This window comes from Mesoplodon mirus (assembly GCF_964341445.2).
Source record: "Mesoplodon mirus genome assembly, chromosome: 5".
Taxonomy (NCBI): domain Eukaryota; kingdom Metazoa; phylum Chordata; class Mammalia; order Artiodactyla; family Ziphiidae; genus Mesoplodon; species Mesoplodon mirus.
In genome coordinates, this window is record NC_138980.1 from 31,034,237 (window position 1) to 31,056,539 (window position 22,303).

Genomic DNA, 22,303 nt, shown 5'->3' on the forward strand with positions numbered 1-22,303 from the left:
AGGATTCGGATCTGCTCCTCCTGCTGAAACCCAACTGGGCCTGAGGAACTGGGAGTACTGGACGGCATCAAGTAAAGGAATTCTGTTTCCAAAGGCGGGAGCCAGAAATGGCTAAAAAGTCTCGCCCTAGTGAGTTCTAGGCGGCGCGGGAGATGGAATTCTGGTCTCCGCCTTCAATTTAGAACTCCCTTCTTCTTGAACTGGGAAAGGTTACTCCAGGGACGCCACCAGTGGCCAGAGGCAAAGAGCGTTCTAGGCTTCGTCTTCCTAGCCTGCGCGAGCGGCCCATGAAAACTACGAGTTCCAGCATGCCCCACTTCACAGACGACCCTCGCGCTGCCCGCCGACACAAATCATCCCTCTGCTCCCCGTTGGCCCACGAGCCGAACGTGCTGTTCCATGATTGGCTGCTGCTCTTGTCGCTCATAAGAACCTATTGCTGAGGCTGGCTGACAGGTGCCTCGCAGCCGCCAAGGCACTCGACCAGGATGGGAGGCTGCTCAGCAAATACAGCTGCCGTCTCCACGGCAGCGAGGCTTTGCTTTTGCTGGCAGTTCCCAGGTGACACTAGGGTTGGAGGGCTTCCGGCCGGAGGCTATTAGATGGAACACCCGGAAGGCGGAAGTCCTAAGACGGAAGTGGTCGAGAGGAACGGAGAATGGCGGCAGCGGCGGCGGCGGCGGCGGCGGCAGGCTGGGTTTGGCGCTGGGGCTGGGGCCGGCGATGCCCGGGGAGGCCTGGGCTTCCCGGCCCCGGCCCTGGCCCCACTACACTTATACTTTTTCTCCTGTTTCTGGGGCCGGTGGCTGCCGATATAACTGACGGCAACAGTGAACACCTCAAACGGGAGCATTCGCTCATCAAGCCCTACCACGGTGAGGCCTGGGGCGGGAATGAGTTCAGGGTGAGGGCGAGGCTGGATGGGGTTGGGGAAGGGGTGCCCTTTATTCTGGTCAGAGCAGTTCTGTGGGTTCCCTGCCTCTGGCAAAGCGAGTCCTGGCCTGGCCTTTTACGCACCTGTCTGTGCCCGTGTCTCTGCCCACAGGGGTCGGTTCCAGCTCCACGCTCCTCTGGGACTTCCAAGGCAGCACAATGCTCACGAGCCAGTACGTGCGTCTGACCCCTGACGAGCGCAGCAAAGAGGGCTCTATCTGGAACCACCTGGTGAGTGGTTCCCAGGAGGCTAGGCAGAGCATTAAGTAAGCCACTGCAGTCAGCAGCCTAGACCTGAGCTTAGTTTGAAGGCCGCCCTTCCCTCCTCCGGCCCCTTCCCCATCTTGGTCACACCCGCCAGTAATAACAGGTAATGACAATCGAAGTAACCATGTGTCAGGAGCTGTGCTTGACATTTCGTACACTCTTCTTACTTCATTCCTTCAAAAGCCATGAGAAGTAACTGATGTTATCTCTATTTCACTATTAAGAAGCTAAGACTCAGAGTTGAAAGTGCCTTCCCCAAAATCACATAGCCAGTAAGTAGTGGGGCTGTCATCTGCCTGAACTGAACCCTCTCATTAGTGGGATAAATGGAACGAGTGGAGTCTTCATTGGGTATTTTTTGTGTGTTAGGCACTGACTTTAACGTGCCTTATTGCACTTAATTCTCAAACAGACGGATGTAGATGGCTATCCTGAGTTTTTGCAGAGCTAACTGACAGCGAATGGCATAAACAACGTTTAAACTCTGATCTGTCTCATCTCCAAGCCCAGCAATTCATTTGCTACACTTGACCCAGCCTGGACAGTGGAGGAACCCCTTAGAAATACTTGCAGACTCAGTCCCCTTCCTCAGTGCTTGATTGAGGGTCTAGTCATCAGTGGACTCATGGGCAGTTTAGTTTCTGTGACCTTTGCTGCAGAGGTTAGGGAGCCTCAGGTGTCACTGGTGTGTCATATATAAGCAGTGGCCAAGATCAGCTGCTGCACAGACTCCACACCAAGGAAGGTCAGGAAAGGGGTGAAAGGGTAATAATTGGGAGCAGAATGTACTCCTTCCTCAGCCTGCCTGAACCCAACTGTTGCCATGGCCTAAACTGTTGGCTAGTGTCCTAGTTTTCTTTGTTACCCTGCTCTTTGGTCCCTTCTGGATGACGTCCCCATTTAGTTCTGAGAGCCCACACTGTCCTTGTGTTGCCTCATCTGCCTGTTACCTCAGCTCCACCTCTCTTTCCAGCTAGGGGCATCTGGGGATACTTTGTTCAGCTTTCACTCTGATCCTCAGAGCCTGGGGTCTCCTGTGAAGGGATAAACATGCATTATGTCTGCACAGTCTGGCCCCTAGTGCCTGGCATTTCCAGTCATTCGCTCTGTTAATTTTGTTCCAGCCTCTCTGGCTGCCTTCTTGCCTCAGGACCTTTGCACTTGTTCCCTCTGTCTGGGACGCTGTCTCCAGTCTCTTCATGCTTGCTTGGTTTCTTCTTATCTGTTAAGTCTCAGCTCGAGTGCCACCCACTCAGAGAGTACTTCATTAACTATTTCCCCCGGAGTCACATTCTGTCACATTTTTCTGTCATATAAATTAAAAAAATTTTTTATTTTATATTAGAATATAGTTGATTTACAATGTTGTGTTAGTTTTAGGTGTACAGCAAAGTGATTCATTTATACATATACATATATCCATTCTTTTTTCAGATTCTTTTCCCATATAGGTTATTACAGAATATTGAGTAGAGTCCCCTTTGCTATACAGTAGGTCCTTGTTGTTTATTTTATATACAGTAGTGTGTATTTGTTAATCCCAAACTCCTAATTTATCCCTCCCCCACGTTTCCCCTTTGGTAACCATAAGTTTGTTTTCAAAGTCTGTGAGTCTGTTTCTGTTTTGTAAATAAGTTCATTTGTATCTTTTTTTTTTTACATTTCATATAGAAGTGATATCATATGATGTTTGTCTTTGTCTGACTTACTTCACTTAGTATGGTAATCTCTAGGTCCATCCATGTTGCTGCAAATGGCATTATTTCATTCTTTTTTATGGCTGAGTAATATTCCATTGTATATATGTACCACATTTTCTTTATCCATGTCAGTGGACATCTAGGTTGCTACCATGTCTTCACTATTTTAAATAGTGCTTCAGTGAACATTGGGGTGCATGTATCTTTTCAAATTAGAGTTTTGTCTGGGTATATGCCCAGTAGTGGGATTGCTGGATCATATGGTAATTCTATTTTTAGTTTTTTAAGGAACCTCCATACTGTTCTCCATAGTGGTTGTACCAGTTTACATTCCCACCAACAGTGTAGGAGAGTTCCCTTTTCTCCACACCCTCTCCAGCATTTATTGTTTATAGACTTTTTAAAAAAAATATTTATTTGGTTGCACTGGGTCTTTTAGTTGTGGCATGAGAACTCTTAGTTGTGGCATGCATGTGGGATCTAGTTCCCCTGACCAGTGATTGAATCTGGGCCCCCTGCATTGGGAGCATGGGGTTTTAACCACTGTGCCACCAGGGAAGTCCCTGTAGACTTTCTGATGATGGCCATTCTGACTGGTGTGAGGTGATACCTCATTGTAGGTTTTTTTTTTTTTTTTATCCTTAGGTGACTTTTTATTATATCATTCAAAGGAGCATTTGATAAGAGAGCAGTGGTATAAAGTGCTAAAGAAGATCAGGAGAGAGTTGACTTGTTGACTTCAGGCTGGGGTGAACATGGCTTCACAAAAGAGGTAGCCCATGAGCAGAAGTAGGTTCCTTCTGTCTCGAGAAACCAGAACCCCTTTTGCTTTCTCCCACAAAACATCCATTCAGAATACTGTTCTTTGCCAAAAGATAAAATTTTGAAGTCATCTGAGGCCAGCAAGGAATCACATAGCAAACATCATGGTAGGTTTCCAACGTTCTTCAACATGCAGGGCTATCTGCTCCTTCATGGAAGCTAGAATAGTGATGGCTGTGGTCTCGGGTTCCATGCCTGGGCCAGTGGAGGCAGCTTCCTGATGGGTCTGTGGTTGCCTCTCCTCCACCAGTGAGGCCTGCTCAGGAGCTGGCATTCCTCTTTCCAGGTTAGGCAGCAGCCATTGTCACCCTGGGGATCAGGAACATCAGCTCCAGGGGTCGCCTCTGTGGCACCCCAAAAAAATTTAAAGAGTGCCGCAGCCGAGCGGCTGCCCGCCTTTCCTTCTCCCACCCACTCCCTACCCGGAAGTGGCTCTCCTCCCTACCAACCGCCCCCCCCCCCCGGCAGCGGTGGTGGCCAACTTGCCCCTCTACCCTTGCCCGTGGTGCCACCCCAGAGCCCCCTCTACTGCCCAGAGGCCGCTGCCACCCACCTAGCCGCCTGCCTGCCTGCTCAGCCACCCCCTCATTGTAGTGTTGATGTGCATTTCTCTAATAATCAGTGATGTTCAGTAGCTTTTCATGTGCTTCTTGGCCATCTGTATGTCTTCTCTGGAGAAATGTCTATTTAGATCTTCTGCCCATTTTTTGATTGTGTTGTTTGTTTTTGATATTGATTGAGCTGCGTGATCTGTTTGTATACTTTGGAGATTAATCCCTTGTCGGTTGCTTCGCTTGCAAATGTCTTCTCCCATTCTGTGGATTGTCTTTTTGTTCTGTTTATGGTTTCCTTTGCTGTGCAAAAGCTTTTAAGTTTAATTAGGTCCCATGTATTTTCAGATACCTTTTCTTTTGGCCTCACTGTGCGGCATGCAGGATGTTAGTTCCCCAACCAGGGATCGAACCCGGGCCCCCTGCAGTGGAAGCGTGGTGTCCCAGCCACTGGACTGCCAGGGAAGTCCCCATGTTTTCTGATACCTTTTAAAAATTATAATGTAGCCTTGTATTTTTCAAGGAAGTGAGTTCAGCATAACATGAAGAATTTTTTTATTTTTAAACTGAGGTACAATAGCGCTGGGACTGCTAGAAATTGGCTCAGTCACAAGTAACTTAATTATGGTTGGAGGTAGTTGGTGGTTGGCAGTGTCACAGGCTGAGAGAATTCTGCACTTGCCTTCATCAAGTTTTTCAGTCTGGAATATAACTGTGCTGTCTTTCTTCCCCCGCCTCCTGTTCAGTGGAATCTAAATATTGCAATTTGAGATCCACTCTTTTATGTATTTATTTATTTATTTGGGTATCTTTACTGGAGTATAATTGCTTTACAGTGTTGTTAGTTGCTGCTGTATAAGAAAGTGAATCAGCTAGACGTATACATATATCCGCATATCCCCTCCCTCTTGAGCCTCCCTCCCACCCTCCCTATCCCACCCCTCTAGGTTGTCACAGAGCACCGAGCTGGTCTCCCTGTGCTGTGCAGCAGCTTTCCACTAGCCGCCCATTTTACATTTGGTACTGTATATATGTCAGTGCCACTCTCTCACTTCCTCCCAGCTTCCCCTTCCTGCCCTGTGTCCTCAAGTCCATTCTCTACGTCTGTGTCTTTATTCCTGCCCTGCCACTAGGTTCATCAGTACTGTTTGTTTAGATTCTGTATATGTGTGTTAGCATATGATATTTGTTTTTCTCTTTCTGACTTACTTTACTCTGCATGACAGACTCTAGGTCCATCCACCTCATTACAAATAACTCAATTTCGTTCCTTTTTATGGCTGAGTAATATTCCATTGTATATATGTGCCACATCTTTATCCATTCATCTGTCAGTGGACACTTAGGTTGCTTCCGTGTCCTGGCTATTGTAAATAGTGCTACAGTGAACATTTTGGTACATGACTCTTTTTGAATTATGGTTTTCTCAGGGTATATGTCCAGTAGTGGGATTGCTGGGTCATATGGTAGTTCTATTATTAGTTTTTCAAGGAACCTCCATACTGTTCTCCATAGTGGCTGTATCAATTTACATTCCCACCAACAGTGCAGGAGGGTTCCCTTTTGAGATCCACTTGAATAAGCCCAAATTGTACATCATTTTTAAAAATTGAACTTGTATTTTCATTTCATTTCCCACACAGAATTTTATCTTTTTTTTTTTTTTTTTACGGTACGCGGGCCTCTCACTGCTGTGGCCTCTCCCGTTGCGGAGCACAGGCTCCGGGCGTGCAGGCTCAGCGGCCATGGCTCACGGGCCCAGCCGCTCTGCGGCATGTGGGATCTTCCCAGACCAGGGCGTGAACCCGTGTCCCCTGCATCAGCAGGCGGACTTTCAACCACTGCGCCACCAGGGAAGCCCCAGAATTTTATCTTAATGCAGTATATTTAATGCTTGAAAATTTTACTGATTAGCCTGTCATGTTTCTCTGCAAATAAAATAAGTGTAATAATTTAAGCTTTTAACCTTGTTGGGACCTTGGAATTAAGTTAATATTTTCTTTGGGATTATTATAATTATCATTGGTATACAGTTGATCAAAAGAAATGCCTTACACATTATACAATTTTTGAATAATTATTACACAAAGTAAACATTTATTGAATTGCATCTCATCCAGCTGTCATCTCCCCACCCCTATTTGGATGGATGTCATTGTCAGAATGAGAAGCTTTAGTGTGACTTCTGCTTTTTGTTATTATCTGTGTGAATGCTGAGAACTTGTGTTTGCTTAAATAGATGGAGATGCAGGGAGTTTTGTTATAGCAGGGTCACTCAATGTTTTGAACTTCTTTGGTTTATAAACCCTAAATCATGTAGTGATCTTTCATCAAAAATTTTAACAATGTATTAGCTGACTGTTAGATTAGCTCTGCCTTGATGTGGATAGACCTAGAGACTGTCATACAGAGTGAAGTAAGTCAGAAAGAGAAAAACAAATATCGTATAATATCGCTTATATGTGGAATCTAGAAAAATGGTACAGATGAACTTATTTGCAAAGCAGAAATAGAGTCACAGATGTAGAGAACAAACTTATGGGAGATTGGGATTGATGTATATGCACTACTATAGACAATATAAAATAGATAACTAATGAGAACCTACTGTATAGCACAGGGAACACTCAATGGTCTGTGGTGACCTAAATGGGAAGGAAATCCAAAAAAGAGTGGATATATGTATACGTATAACTGATTCACTTTGCTATACAGCAGAAACTAACACAACATTGTAAAGCAACTCCAATTTAAAAAAAAAAGGATTAGGTCTGCCTTTCACTTTGTTGCAAGCCAAGACACAGAAACTACCTAACTGTAAAATGGTCTGTGACTGCCAATGATTGATTCTGATTTAGTTGGCCTGGGGGAGGGCCAGGGCATTAAGATTTCTAAGCTCCCCATGTGGCTCAGCTGTGCGGCCAGGATGGAAGACCATGGCCATGTCATGTTCTGCCCTCAAGAGCAACTTCTACATCAGTTCTAGCCCGTACCTCATCTGCTTAAAATCCTTCTTTATATTGTCTGTATCACAGTATTCTGTCTGATGATCTACAGTCTTACCTGCAGTACACAGAGACTTTCTAAGGCCGGGATAGTCTTGGAGGTATCGGTTTCTAGGTCCTCAACTTCCATGTGTACTCTTTCCTGAAACTGATCTCCCTGCAAACATGCCAGGGACAGGAGGGGAGGTTTTCTTTTCTCACCTTCCAGTGCATCGTTGCCCTTCTCAGAGGCACACCTCCCACCAGCTTGGGGTCTTATCTCAGTGCATTGTTCCCAGGCATAGAAAACTCCTGGGCACCAAAGAGCCCATTTGAAATCTTAGTTTCTGGGCTGACTTTTGTGTATGTGAGATATGTTTTTAAGTTTTTTCAAATACATGAGGGCTTTTCTAGTTCTCTTTATTTTTTAAGTTATTGATATCTAGTTTAATTTCATCATGGTCAAGGAACAGGTTTTATGATTTCAATCCTTAGAGGTCTGTTGAGACTTGCAAATGGTCCTTCGAATGATCAGGATTTTGGGGAAACATTCCGTGTGTGTTTGTGAAGGATGTGGATTCTTTACTGCTTGAGTGAAGTGTGCCATTTAGGTCCTTAGGTCATGTTTGCTGATTGGGTTCAAATCTCTATATCCTTCTGACATTTTTGCTTGTTTTTATCAGTTATTAGGAGAGGTGTATTAAAATGCCTGTGTATGGATTTGTCTTTATCTTTGTAGTCTGTCAGTTTCTGCTTTATATATTTTGAGACCAAAATTTTCCTGAAAAATGGAGTCCTTTGTTCTTAAGAAGAGCCTCCTTCTAAACTTTGTTATTGGCATAGCTGCACAAGCTTGCTTTTGCTTAGTTTTTGCATGTAATATCTTTTTCTATCCTTTTCTTTTTCCCACTTCTTTATGTTTTAGAGTTGTCTCCTGTAAACAGCATAAAATTAGGCTTTTGGGCGGTTATTCATTTATTTTTATTGTGGTAAAACACAATAACATAAAATTTACCATTTAACCTTTTATTGTTTTTTACTTTTAAATACTTTAATTTTTGAAACGATTGTCTTCAGTACGATACTCAATGGCATTGGGACAGTTTTTTTAAATGTAATGGTCACCACAAAGGACACAAGAATATACAATGGGGAAAAGACAGTCTCTTCAGCAAGTGGTGTTGGGAAAGTTAGACGGCTTCATGTAAATCAATGAAGTTAGAACACACCCTCACACCATGTACAAAAATAAACTCAAAATGGCTTAAAGACTTAAATATGACATGACACCATAAAATTCCTAGAAGAGAACATAGGCAAAACATTCTCTGACATAAATCCTACCAATATTTCCTTAGGTCAGTCTCCCAAGGCAATAGAAATAAAAGCAAAAATAAACAAATGGGACCTGGTCAAACTTATAAGCTTTTGCACAGCAAAGGAAACCATAAACAAAATGAAAAGAAACCTATGGACTGGGAGAAAGTATTTGCAAATGATGCGACCGACAAGGGCTTAATTTCCAAAATATACAAACAGCTCATACAGTTCAACAACAAAAAAAACCCCCAACCCAATCAAAAAATGAGCAGAAAACCTAAATAGACATTTCTCCAAAGAAGACATACAGATGGCTAATAGGCACATGAAAAGATACTCATCATCTCTGATTATTAGAGAAATGCAAATCAAAACTGCAATGAGGTACCACCTCACACCGGTCAGAATGGCCATCATTAAAAAGTCTACAAATAATAAATGCTGGAGAGGGTGTGGAGAAAAGGGAACCCTCTTACACTGTTGGTGGGAATGTAAATTGGTGCAGCCAGTATAGAGATACCTCAAAAAACTAAAAATAGATTTTCCATATGATCCGGCAATCCCACTCCTGGGCATATATCCAGACAAAACTCTAATTTGAAAAGATACATGCACTCCAGTGTTCATTGCAGTACTATTTACAATAGCCAAGACACAGAAACAACCTAAATGTCCATCGACAGATGAATGGATAAGGATGTGGGTATACAATGGAGTATTACTCAGCTACAAAAACGAATGAAGTAATGCCATTTGCAGCAACATGGATGGACCTAGAGATGATCATACTAAGTGAAGTCAGAGAAAAACAAATACATCAATTATATGTAGAATCTAAAATATGACACAAATGAACGTATCTATGAAACAGAAACAGACTCACCGATATAGAGAACATACTTGTGGTTGCCAAGGGGGAAGGGGGTGGGGGAGGGAAGGATTGGGAGTTTGGGATTAGCAGATGCAAATTATAAACGACAAGGTCCTACTGTACAGCACAGGGAACTATATTCAATATCCTATGATAATCCATAATGGAAAATAATATGAAAAAGAATATATGTATCTGTATAACTGAGTCACTTTGCTGTACAGCAGAAATTAACATTGTAAATCAATCTTCAATATTAAAAAAATGTAAATACTGTAAAAAATGTAAATACTTTGATTACTGTAAATATGTATCTGCATGAAAAAGAAAATAAAATTTCTCAAAAAATTTTTATTGTGGTAAAATATACATGACATAAAATTTACCATCTTAACCACTTTTGTTTTTATAATTAAAAAAATAAATTTATTTATTTATTTTTGGCGGCATTGGGTCTTTGTTGCTGTGCACGGCTTTCTCGGCGAGCAGGGGCTATTCTTCATTGCAGTGCGCGGGCTTCTCATTGCCGTGGCTTCTCTTGTTGCAGTGCGCAGGCTCTAGGCATGCGGGCTTCAGTAGTTGTAGCGCACAGGCTTCAGTAGTTACAGCTCGCGGGCTTCATATTTGTGGCACACAGCCTCAGTAGTTGTGGCTCGCGGGCTCTAGAGCTCAGGCTCAGTAGTTGTGGTGCACGGGCTTAGTTGCTTCACATTATGTGGGATCTTCCCGGACCAGGGCTTGAACGCGTGTCCCCTGCATTGGCAGGCGGATTCCAAACCACTGCGCCACCAGGGAAGTCCCTTAACCACTTTCAAGTGTACAGTTTAGTGGCATGAAGTACATTCACCTTGGTGTGCAGCCATCACCACCATCTATCTCCAGAACTTTTTCATCATCCCAAGCTGAAACTGTACTCATTAAGCACTAACTCCCCGTTCCCTTCCTCCCCACAGCCCCTGGTAACCACTATTCTACTTTCTGTTTCTGAATTTGACTCTTCTAGGTACCTCACATAAATGGAATTATAGAATATTTGTCTATATCTGGCTTATTTCACTTAGCATAATATCTGCAAGGTTCATCCATGTTGTAGCATGTATTAGTACTTCATTCCTTTTTATGGCTAAATAACATTCCTCTGTGTGTGTGTGTGTGTGCATGTGCGTGTGTGCGCGCACACCACATTTTGTTTATCCATTCATCTGTTGTTGGACACTGGGTGGTTTCCACCTTTTGGCTATTGTGAACAGCGCTGCTACGTACGTGGGTGGACATAGGTGGCTGTTGTGCCTGTTTTCACTTATTTTTGCTAAATACCTAGGAAGTGGAATCGCTGGGTCATATGGTAACTCTTTGTTTAACTTTTTGAGGACCACCAAACTGTTTTCCATAGCAACCACACCATTTTACATTCTCACCAGCAGTGCATCAGGGTTCCAATTTCTCCACATCTTTACAATACTTATTTTCCATTTTTAAAAAAAATTTATTTATTTTTATTTATTTATTTTTGGCCGTGTTGGGTCTTCGTTTCTGTGCGAGGGCTTTCTCTAGTTGCGGCGAGCAGGGGCCACTCTTCATCACGGTGCGCGGGCCTCTCACTGTCGCGGCCTCTCTTGTTGTGGAGCACAGGCTCCAGACGTGCAGGCTCAGCAGTTGTGGCTCACGGGCCCAGTTGCCACGTGGCATGTGGGATCCTCCCAGACCAGGGCTCGAACCCGCGTCCCCTCCATTGGCAGGCAGACTGTCAACCACTGCGCCACCAGGGAAGCCCTTTCCATTTTTTTGATGATAGCCATCCGAATGGGTGTGGAGTGGTATCTTGTGGCTTTGATTTGCATTTCTCTAATGACTAATGATGTTGAGCGTCTTTTCATGTGCTTATTAGCCGTTTGTATATATTCTTCTATGAAAAAATGTGTATCCAAGTCCTTTGCCCATTTTTGAATTGGGTTTTTTGTTGAGTTTTAGGAGTTTTCTATATATTCTGGACATTATCAATATATGATTTGGAAATATATTCTCTCAGTCTGTGGGTTGTCTTTTCATTCTCTTCATGTTCTTTGACGTGTAAAAGGTTTTAATTTTGATGAAGTCCAATTTGATTTTTTTGTTGTCTGTGCTTTGGTGTAATATCTAGGAAATTATTGCTAAATCTGGTGTTGTGAAGATTTTCCCGTTTTTCTAAAGAGTTTTAGAGTTTTAGCTCTTAAGTTTAAGTCTTTGATCTGTTATTTATTTTTAAAATTAAACTTTTTATTTTGAGATATTTGTAGATTCACATGCAGTTGTAAGAAAAAATACAGAGATTAAGAGGTACAGACTTCCAGTTATAAAATAAATAAGTCATGGGGATGTAATGTACAGCATAGGGAATGTGGTCAATAATATTACAATAACTTTCTATGGTGACAGATAGTTACTAGACTTATTGTGATCAATTCGTAATGTATATAAATATCAATCCCTATATGGTGCCCCTGAAACTAATATTGTATGTGAACTGTACTTCATTTAAAAAAAAAAAAGAAGAAGAAGAAAAGAAAATAATACAGGGAGCTCATGTGTACCCTTACCAGCATTTAGTCCATCTACATTTAGTAAAATTACTGATATGTTTATTTGGGTTTAATCTGCCATCTTACTATTCACTTTCTGTTTGTACTGACTGTTCTCTGTTCATTCTTCTCTCGGGTCTTGGCTTCTTTTGGGTTGGTTAATTTTTATTCCACTTTTACTCTTCTGTTAGCTTGAAAGTTCTGTGCTTATTTCCCAATATTTTAATGGTTTCTCTGGACTTTAAAGCACACATAATGTTTTACCAAAGTCTAATGATAACACGTGCTTCTAACTCCTTCCAGGACGATGCAAGGCTTTTAGAACACTTTAACTCTTTTTACCCTGTTGTTATTAATCTTTCTGTTTTAAATCACGCAAAGCATTATTGTTTTATGCAGTCAAATATTTATTTAGATTTTTAGTCTCACATCTACTTTAGTCATTGTTCTTCATTCCTTCGTGAATCTCTGACTTTACATCTGGATCCGGATCACTTTTCTTCTCCCTGAAGAATGAAAGATAGCTTTTTTCTTTTTCTTAATGAACTTATTTATTTATTTATTGTTATTCTTGGCTGCGTTGGGTCTTTGTTGCTGTGTGCGGGCTTTCTTTAGTTACGGCGAGTGGGGGCTACTCTTTGTTGCGGTGCGCAGGCTTCTCATTGTGGTGGCTTCTCTTGTTGCGGAGCACGGGCTAGGCACGTGGGCTTCAGTAGTTGTGGCTCATGGGCTCAGTGGTTGTGGCTCGTGGGCTCTAGAGCACAGGCTCAGTAGTTGTGGCGCACAGGCTTAGTTGCTCCGTGACATGTGGGATCTTCCCGGACCAGGGCTCGAACCTGTGTCCCCTGCATTGGCAGGCAGATTCTTAACCACTGCGCCACCAGGGAAGCCCCTGTGTTTGCAAGATTTTTTTGCTGAAATGTGAGGCTTGGGTGAGTCTGTTTAGTCTAATTTCAGGGATGATGAGGACTCATAGCTGAGCTACAATCCCTGGGAGGCCTTTCTCATTCATTCTTACTTTTCAGTTGCAGTTTTTGTCGTCTCAGTCCAAAGCAAGACTGGTTCACCAGGCCTTCCATCCCCTCAGCAGGTCTTGGACTTAGATTCCGTGCCCATATGTCCTTGAGACCTGGTTCTTATCACCTCACAGTTGCCCCCTCCAGAATCTGCAGGGTCTCCCACAGCCAATGAACTGTCAAGAACTGGGAGGGCTGACTTCACACTGTGTCAGGCTGTAGTGCAGGTGCCTGCTAACCCTGTGTTCTCAGGGGCCAGGTCTCCTCACCTGGGCTCTTGGTGCCCAGGCCCAGAACAGTGACTCTGGTAAATCTGTGATGCACAAGCCAGATCACCCACAATGGGAGATAGGGTTTTTATTTTTCATTTGAGTTTTTTTCTAATTACAGAAGTAATACGTTCAATACAGAAGATTCAGACGTAGAAAGTAGACATTCCCCTCCCAGAGTTAGCTTTCATTAATGTTGGTTCATATTTCTTTCATTTCCTTCTTTCTCTACACATATGCTAATTTTTCTTTTTCAAACATGAGCACATACTGCTGATACTGTTTTGCAACTTATCTTTCCTCTCTCAGTATCTTTAATATCCTGATCTTGAACTCTAAGTGCTTACGGATCTCCGTCATTCTGTTAAAAAGCTGCCTCAGCAGCCTTGGGATACTCCCGACCTGGGAGGCCCAGCAGCCCCTCCCTCCCTGCTGAGAACGCTGGGGGGTCTGTTGGTCAGTGACACTCGTGACCCTGCTGCCTGGCCCTGTTCTGAGTGTCATCTCGGTGCAGGGTCTGTGCCGGGTCACCTCTATCTGGCACACAAGCCTGGGGAGCTCTGAGCAGCCCTCTCTGCTCTCCCTCTAGCCTTGCTTCCTCAAGGACTGGGAGATGCACGTTCACTTCAAAGTCCATGGCGCAGGGAAGAAGAATCTCCATGGTGACGGCATTGCCTTGTGGTATACCCGGGACCGCCTGGTGCCAGGTAGGGTGGCGCTTGCACAGGTGGGACCTGTGCGTCTGTGGCCAAGGATCCTCCACTCTGCACCCCCTTGTTAGGGCGCTGCTGCTCCTCTTTGAGGAAACCTGGGACCTGGGGGCAACTGGAGGGAGCGTCCTTTTAGAAGATGACCCTGTGGCTCAACTCTGTGCCCCATTGTGGCCTGGTGTTCTACACCAGCTAAGAATGGTTTTACCATTCTACCATTTAATTTAATTTAATTTAATTTATTTATTTGGGCTGCACTGGGTCTTAGTTGCAGCACGTGGGATCTTTAGTTGCAGCATGTGGGCTTCTTAGTTGTGGCATGCATGTGAGTTCTAGTTCCCCAACCAGGGATCGAACCTGGGCCCCCTGCATTGGGAGCACGGAGTCTTACCCACTGGACCACCAGGGAAGTCCCTCTACCATTTTAAAAAGGATAAAACAAAGAAGACTGTGTGACAGAGACCATCTGTGGCCCACAAAGCCTAAAACGTTTGCTGTCTCGCCTTGGACAGAAGGGTTAAGGGATGGTTCTTACTGCACTGGCCACCTGGTTTTCACAGGTTGGGTATCCCCTTGTCACCTGACACCTCAGAGCACATAGGCAGGTGCTGTTCCTTCACAGTTCAGGCTTCAAACTTCAGTCCTCTCTGCCACACCCCTGAGACCACCCTCCAGTCCCCCACCCCACCCCCACTGAAAGACCCCTTCTCTTTCCTGGGAGAATGACCACAGATTAACCCACCCATGCTGGCATTACTTTGTCCTTCAGGTATCCATGGGACAACTCCAGTTTCTCCCGTTACAGGAGCATCTCCTTCTAATTCCAGGGCCTGTGTTTGGAAGCAAAGACAACTTCCATGGCTTAGCCATCTTCCTGGACACGTATCCCAATGATGAGACCACAGAGGTAGGCCCCTGCTCTCCTGCAGGGCACAACAGGACTTCTCCCTGGTCCCTGCATGAGAGGAGCCTCCAGGGATCAGGGTGGTGGGCGCCCTGCGGCCTCCCACGGGCTGGGCTGGCCTCAGAGTAACCCGTGTCTTGTTTCAGCGTGTGTTCCCGTACATCTCCGTGATGGTGAACAATGGCTCCCTGTCCTACGACCACAGCAAGGATGGCCGCTGGACCGAGCTGGCAGGCTGCACAGCTGACTTCCGCAACCGCGATCACGACACCTTCCTGGCCGTGCGCTACTCCCGGGGTCGCCTGACGGTAAGCGGGCGGGAGGGGCGGCTCTGGGGGGGCTCGGGAAGGTGGGCAGGCCGGCCCCAGGCTGCCCTTGACCTGCTGGTCGGCCGCAGGTGATGACTGACCTGGAGGACAAGAATGAGTGGAAGAACTGCATTGACATCACGGGCGTGCGCCTGCCCACTGGCTACTACTTCGGAGCCTCGGCCGGCACCGGCGACCTCTCTGGTGAGTGTGTGGGCTGAGCGAGGTATGAAGTCTCAGTCTGACCTTCCCTGGTATCTTGGGAGCTTGTGACACAGCCAGTCCCTTTCCTCCTGACCTCCTTTCATTTGCTTCCACGCTTGCCTGGTTTTCTTCCTCCTCTTCCCATATCCATGAGCAGTCCCTCAGCCGCCATCTCTCTCTGTCCTCTAGGGGCTGGGGGGATTTGAATCTGGATGCAGTGGACCCCCAGATTTCCACCTCCAGACCTGTGTCACCAGCATCCTGCTCAGCATCTCCGCCTGGTGCCAAGCAGGCCTCTCAGCCTTAACACACCCACAGCCAGAGATAGAAACGAACCTCTGTCCTTGTAGTTGCTCAGGTCAAAACACCTTGGTATCATTCTGGTCTCTGCATTTTCTCTCACACGCCACCTCCCATCCGTTGGCTGGTCCTGCTGGCTTTGTCTTCTCCCTGCCTCAGACCACTTTTCTCCCTTCCTTTACTGCCGGCAGGTCCGGGCCACCATCCTCCCTCACTTGGACAACCACAGGAGCTTCCTGAGGGTCCCTCCTCCCACGCCAGCCCCAGCAGTTTCTCCCAGCACAGCAGCAGAGCTGCTCCTCCCACCTCCCTCCCAGTGGTGATCTGCCAGGCCTGTGTGCCACCTTCCCACCCCCTTCCCTCTGGCTCATCCTCCCTGCTCCCTGGTGACACTGCCCCTAGCTGCTCTTCAGACCCACCCTTGCCCTCCTGCCTTGGGCCTTTGTGCTTGCATCTCTCCCTTGGCTTCTCCAGGTCTCGCCCAGATGTCACTTCCTCAGTGGGACTGTCCCTGATTCCCTCATTTAAAGTCGCATACACACATCCCAGTCCCCTGCACACTTCCCATCACCTTTCCTAGCTTTATTTTTCTTCATAGCACTTAACCATCCTGGAATCTGCCATGTAATTTATTTCATTATCTGTGTCCCCCTCACTGAATTGTAAGCTCCACAGAGTCAGGGCTCTGTCTTGTTTGGCCCATGGTGCGTGCTGTAAGCATGGGGATGCTGCCTGCCTACACAGGCCTCTTGGGGCCACCAGGCCTGGGTGGCACTTGATGGTGGCCTTTGGCCTTGGTCCTTAGTCCCTTCTCAGGGCCCTTGGGAGGCACCAAGCCTGGGGCTGGCTCCTGCCTACCAGAGCTAGGAAGCAGTGTGGAGAAGCAGTCAGAGGCTTGATTATTGTCAGGATAGATGCTTCCAGGACCTGTGAGCCAGCACCGTTCAGGAGCCTGCCCGTCACCACGCAAATGTCTGGGTCCACCCTGTCCCAGTGTCTATTTTGTGGGGGGGGGGGTTGTTTTAAAGTTTTTAATGTGGAAATTCCACTCTACCCGTAAGAGGGGAGGTGGTCTAATAAGCCCCTTGTTGCTGTTAACCAGCTTCAGTAATTACCAGCTCATGGCCCGTCTTATTCCATCTGTGGATTCACTACAGCCCTCCTCTGGGTTACTTGGAATTCCATCTGACAGTGTTTCAGCAGGTGTCATGAGAAGGTTCTGGAAACAGAGCCAGATCTGTGGCAGGTGGATATTCTCTAAGGCTGTTTAGAGAGGCCCTGGGAAGGGCAGTGGAGGGAGCCATGCACACAGTAGTGTCTGACCATTAGTTGGAGGGTTGTGCACGCCAGCCTCCCGTCAGGCATCGCATGCGTAAAGGCACGTGGTGTGTTCTTAGATAGGTAGCGGTCTCTTTACCCTTTTATACGACTGGGACCATCGGGCATTTGGGAGTTGAAGGGATCTTGTCAAGTTCATGCACCCAGAGAACAGCAGAGCTCAGATGGGACCTGCTGCCTGACTCCAGAGTCCGTGCTTGTCCCTGGGCTTCCAGAGGCTGCGTGTACTGGTGTCAGGTATGGCTGGTCTCTGCCCAGTCCAGCCACGGGGGTCCTTGCTCTTTAGGTTCTCCCTTTTCTGGACCTTTCCTCAGATTCTAGTCAGCTGAGCTGATAGCTGGAGTCAGGCTGACCGGGACCCTTGTCTTGGTTCTGAGCCTCAACCTCCCCATCTCAAAAATGGGGTGATCAGTTATTGTCAGTGTCATTTAGAGGTTCTCTCCTGCCCATACTAGTTGGACCCAGGCCTTTCTCAAGTCTCCTCAGGTACAGTCGCTTGACTGTGTGTCTGGCCGAGCTTTCAGCTGGCTGCCAAGTCGTTTGCATCCTGTATTTGGGTCTCTGTGACAGGAACGTCTGGGGGCTGCCTGCCCTTGGGAGGATCAGGCTTCTCAACCAGTCATAGAACAATGTGTGGGTCCTTATCTGTTTCTGTTTTCAAAGACATACTCTCTGCAAGCAGTACGCCTGTGCCTTGTCTGTACTTTCTCATTTATACGCCTTGATAACTGTGCAAGGTGGAGATTACCACCTGCATTTACAAATGAGGAAACTGAGCCTCAAAGAGGACAGCAGAGCCAGGATCAGACCCAGTGGTTTTGATTGTGAAACTCCTGCTTTTTCCTGTTGGCTCTCCCTCCTTCCAGGTTTCTTGTTGCTGAGTTCTGGAGGTGTTCCAGCCCCTGGAATGCTGCCTGCTGGGGGCTGCTGGGTTCTCCCCAGGGAACCTGGCCACTTTATGTGGTGGGGGGGCGGCCGTTGGGCCACGTGCGCCGAAGCGGCTCCAGGCCCCTTAGAAGCTAACTCTCATCCTGCAGACAATCATGACATCATCTCCATGAAGCTGTTCCAGCTGATGGTGGAGCACACGCCTGACGAGGAGAACATTGACTGGACCAAGATCGAGCCCAGCGTCAACTTGCTCAAGTCGCCCAAAGGTATGCACTTGCAGCCCCTCCCGGCGGGGCCTGGGCCGGCTCGGGCAAGTGCCCGGGGTCCATCTGCCCTTCCCTGGTCCAGCCAGGCCCTTGGATCAGCAAACAGTGCTCATGAGCAGGTGTGTGAGCACCTGGTGTCTGCATCCTCCTGCACTCAGTGCTGGGATAACGGCCAGTGAAGCCAAAGGGGCTGTTTGTTGGTGTGTGTGGTGTGTGGGGCACTCTGATACCTCAGTGCGTGGCCTCAGTGAATGGCCTGGAAGTAGGTCCTGTGACTGCTGGGAGAGCTGATCCTCAGGCTTCCTCAGCTAGAAAGAGGTAAAAAGGCAAGATGTGAACTTGAGTTTTGGCAAAACCCCAAGCCTGAGTTCTTCCCAGAGTACTAGTCAGCCACCACTTCGTCTTCACGGAGCAAGGGTTCTCGTGGGGGAAGTGAGGCCCCTGTGTGTGTGTGTGTGTGTGTGTGTGTGTGTGTGTGTGTGTGTGGCGAAATCTATCCCAGGAGCCCCAGAGTTGTGCATGTGGGCCCAGCGGGTGATAGAGCACCGGTGGAACCCAACATTTCATGTGACATCTCACTGTTTTAAGATTCAAGTCGCTTTTAAATGTTTTGGGGGCCAAACAAATCCTGCCATAGACCAGTTTTGCGGCCTTTGGTTGAAAGCTTTCTGCTGCCGAGGGTTTTCGGACACATCATCTGCTCCAGCCCACCCAGCAACCCCATGCAGCTGGCCAAGCGGGGGTTAACTCGTTTTCAGATAGGTGGACCCATTGGGGTAGAGGGTCAAAGCAGAAGGATGGGGGTTGGGGTCGGGGCCCTGGGAGACACCGAACGCATCCAGATATGAGTGAGGGCAGCCTGTGGCCAGGGCTGTGTTTCTTCAGATGGGGACCTCAGACCACTGCATTGGGCTGCGGGTGGGCTTGTGAAAGCAGGTCCTGGGCCTGCCTCAGGCAGACTCAGGCTGTCAAGGAGACCCCAGGAGTCCAGTGTTCACCAGTTTCTTGTAGCAGAAAGCACCTCAGCCTGGATCCCTGGGAGCCTGGATCCCTGGGAGCCTGGATCCCTGGGAACCTTGGTCCCAGTGAGGTTGGACAGTCTCTGTGCATGCCCCTGCCCCTCACTGGTGCGGTGTGAGCAGGCCACAGCTGACGCCTCTAGGGTGGGTGTGGGGGCCTAAACGGGCTGTCGCCCTGCTCCCCCACCTCCTGGGAGCCCGTCCGGCCTCTCATTCCCCACTCTCTCCTCCCTCAGACAACGTGGACGACCCGACGGGGAACTTCCGCAGCGGGCCCCTGACGGGGTGGCGGGTGTTCCTGCTGCTGCTCTGTGCCCTCCTGGGCATCATCGTGTGTGCCGTGGTGGGGGCCGTGGTGTTTCAGAAGAGGCAGGAGCGGAACAAGCGTTTCTACTGAGCAGCGGGCGCTCGGCTTGGGGAAGGGCCCTGGCGCTAATGTGAACTTTTTTTTTTAACTAGGATTATAAAAGAAAAATAAGATGACCTTATTTCTTAACCATTTCAAAGAAATAATTAAAGAAGTATTTTCGTACATTTTGCTTCTTGCCCAGTGGGGACAGGCTTCAGGGCTGGGGAAAAAGGGTTTGACATCCCCACAGCTGGGTGCAGAGGCCCTTGCCCTATGCCAGCCTCTCAGAAGCAGGGGGTCTGTGCCTCGTGCTGGGCCGAGACCCCCGCAGGTGGCTGTTGAACACTGGAGGCCCCCAGACCACACTGGGGTGGGCACCTGAGGACATGAGCAGTGATCTTGTTCTGTGCTGTGTGGTGTGTGTGACAGAATAGGAGGCCAGCTGGGGAGCCTGGGCCTTCCTGTTGACCCTCTGAGCTTCTTTCCAAGGCAGACCCTTGGGGGAGGCTGGAGGAGCAGTTTGGTGGGGCCCATAGTGTGACGGTTTGCTAAATAAAGTGAAATAACCAACCTCAGCTGTGTGGCTGTCCTAAGAGACTTGCTTTTCTTTTCTTCAAATGACATCCAGCTGGCCACGCTTTACAGCTCCTAGCCTCGTCCCCTCAGGCCTGTGGCACAGCCCCAGGAGGCAGGTGCTGTGGTCCCCATTTCCCAGGTAGGGAATCACAGGTCTTGCAGGTCAAGCAAAACGTGCCCAGTGTCACACAGCTGGTGGCGTCATGGGGGCGGGGCCTGCGCCATCTCCATGTTCCCTGGGCCTCTGTGTGAAAGGATCCAGTGAGGTGAAGATGTGGTTCCCATGTGGTGGGTGTGACCTCCACCCAAGGGAACTCTAGGGGCTCTGGATGATCTGGAAGGGATTGTGGGTGCAGGAGGGCAGGTTGGGGCCAGCAGTGGTGTTCCCACTGGTGCCATGAAGGGTCAAAGGCGGTTCAGGGAGTGAAGAAAGACCACAGTGGAAAGTGCCATGTGTGGCAGCCTCTGAGGCTCTCCCCGCGGTGCAGCTGGCTGCTGCGTCCAGTCCTCCCCTGACCCCCTGCCCGCCATGGGACAGGGCCTCCATCCAGTCCAGCATCTTCCCACTCACAGTTAAACAACATTTCAGCCATCACTAACTTCTTGATCATGTTCCTTCTCCACAAAAAAAGTCATGGGATGGCCAATAAATTGAGAGTTTCTTTTTTTTTTTTTGGCTGTGCCCTGAGGCATGTAGGCATGTAGGATTCCCTGACCAGGGATCGAACCCGCGCCCCCTACAGTGGACGTGTGGAGTCTTAACCGCTGGACCACCAGGGAAGTCCCTGAGAGTGTTTCTTCATGATCTCCTTTGTTATTCTTTCCTCCAAGGACTCGGTTTGGTCTTCTTTCAGATACTGAATAACCTTTCTTCTACAACCCATAGGTTTGCGTGTGTCAGTCCTAACCAGGTGATCCTTTTACAGAAGGCTCTAGGCATACTGCTCAGTGTGTTTGGTGATAACGACCACTTTCAGCAACCAAATAGGCAGAATAAAACTCGACACCGGGGCTTCCCTGGTGGCGCAGTGGTTGAGAGTCCGCCTGCCGATGCAGGGGGCACGGGTTCGTGACCCAGTCTGGGAAGATCCCACATGCCGCGGAGTGGCTGGGCCCGTGAGCCATAGCCGCTGAGCCTGCGCGTCCAGAGCCTGTGCTCCGCAACGGGAGAGGCCACAACAGTGAGAGGGCCGCGTACCGCAAAAAAACAAAAACTCGACACCAAACTGGTCAGTCACAGAGAGGTTTTGCACCAGCCTGCAAAGCCTCCACGAATGCTTTGGTCCCAGACTCGGTGATAGCACCAAGGGTATTGATCAAATCATCCTTGGTCATCCCTATTTTGGTACCCACGATAGGGTTTGATCTTACTTGTCTGGAATGAGATTAATGTGCAGCTGTTTCCCAGAGTCTAGTTTACTGGAATCTGTCAAGCTTTCATATCATGATTTTGTCCAGAGCATCTGATGAATTTGAAATAAGCTCCCTCAGAAAGAGCTCTCTATTCGAGTAGAAAGTATTGATGCTCAGTAACATCAACTGGGCAATTTCTGCCTGAAAGGCAAATGTCTCAACCTCCTCCTCCGTCGGCTGGTCTTGGGTCTGGGTTTTCTTAAGCGTCTTGGCTGAAGAACCACACGGGCTCTGCATCGACACAGTGCCAGGACACAGAAGCAACTGAGCCTCCATCTTAAAGCAAGTGCAAACCCTTGCACCCCGTTGCGGCCAGGCTTTTTGTAATTGACATTATCAGTTAGATTTTTGTTGTGAAGTAGATAGTGTAGAAGTAGACGAGGTGAAGGGTGAGAACTTATTTTCTTCTCGGTCTTTCAGGCTCACTCCCAGAGCTCTTCTTTGATCTACTCTTAACTGTCTCCTGTCCCTCTCGATGTTTCCTGCGCATACACAGGTTAGGTGTTGAAAGATGGTTCACAAGTTTGACCAGGAGGTCTGAGCTGCCTTTCCTTTCCCTCACATGGGTCTGGGAGCTTGCTCATGAAGCCGTAAGAGTAAACATGATCCTCATTACAATATTTTATTGAGCACTTTCCTCAAAACAGTTGATTTACTTGAAAAGTAGCTAACGTGGAGTGCTTACTATGTGCCAAGTGTGGTTCTAAGCAGTTGTTGTGGATTAACTCACTTCA

General features: G+C 47.6%; 1 protein-coding gene across 1 annotated transcript; it reads left to right on the top strand.

The window, feature by feature from the left end:
- Positions 1–504: 504 nt before the first annotated feature.
- Positions 505–20,155, top strand: LMAN2 (lectin, mannose binding 2). Its single transcript, XM_082621327.1, has 8 exons — positions 505–875; positions 1,046–1,164; positions 13,881–13,998; positions 14,829–14,908; positions 15,052–15,213; positions 15,303–15,417; positions 18,093–18,212; positions 19,468–20,155. The coding sequence occupies exons 1-8, from the start codon at positions 659–661 to the stop codon at positions 19,626–19,628; spliced, it is 1,092 nt and encodes a 363-aa protein (XP_082477453.1). The 5' UTR covers positions 505–658; the 3' UTR covers positions 19,629–20,155.
- The last annotated feature ends 2,148 nt before the right edge of the window (positions 20,156–22,303 follow it).

Coding starts and splice junctions, on each gene's coding strand:
- LMAN2 (XM_082621327.1), top strand. CDS start 659: ATGGCGGCAGCGGCGGCGGCGGCGGCGGCGGCAGGCTGGGTTTGGCGC. Junction 1,165..13,880: donor GCTCTATCTGGAACCACCTG/GTGAGTGGTTCC, acceptor CTCTCCCTCTAG/CCTTGCTTCCTCAAGGACTG. Junction 18,213..19,467: donor CTTGCTCAAGTCGCCCAAAG/GTATGCACTTGC, acceptor CTCCTCCCTCAG/ACAACGTGGACGACCCGACG.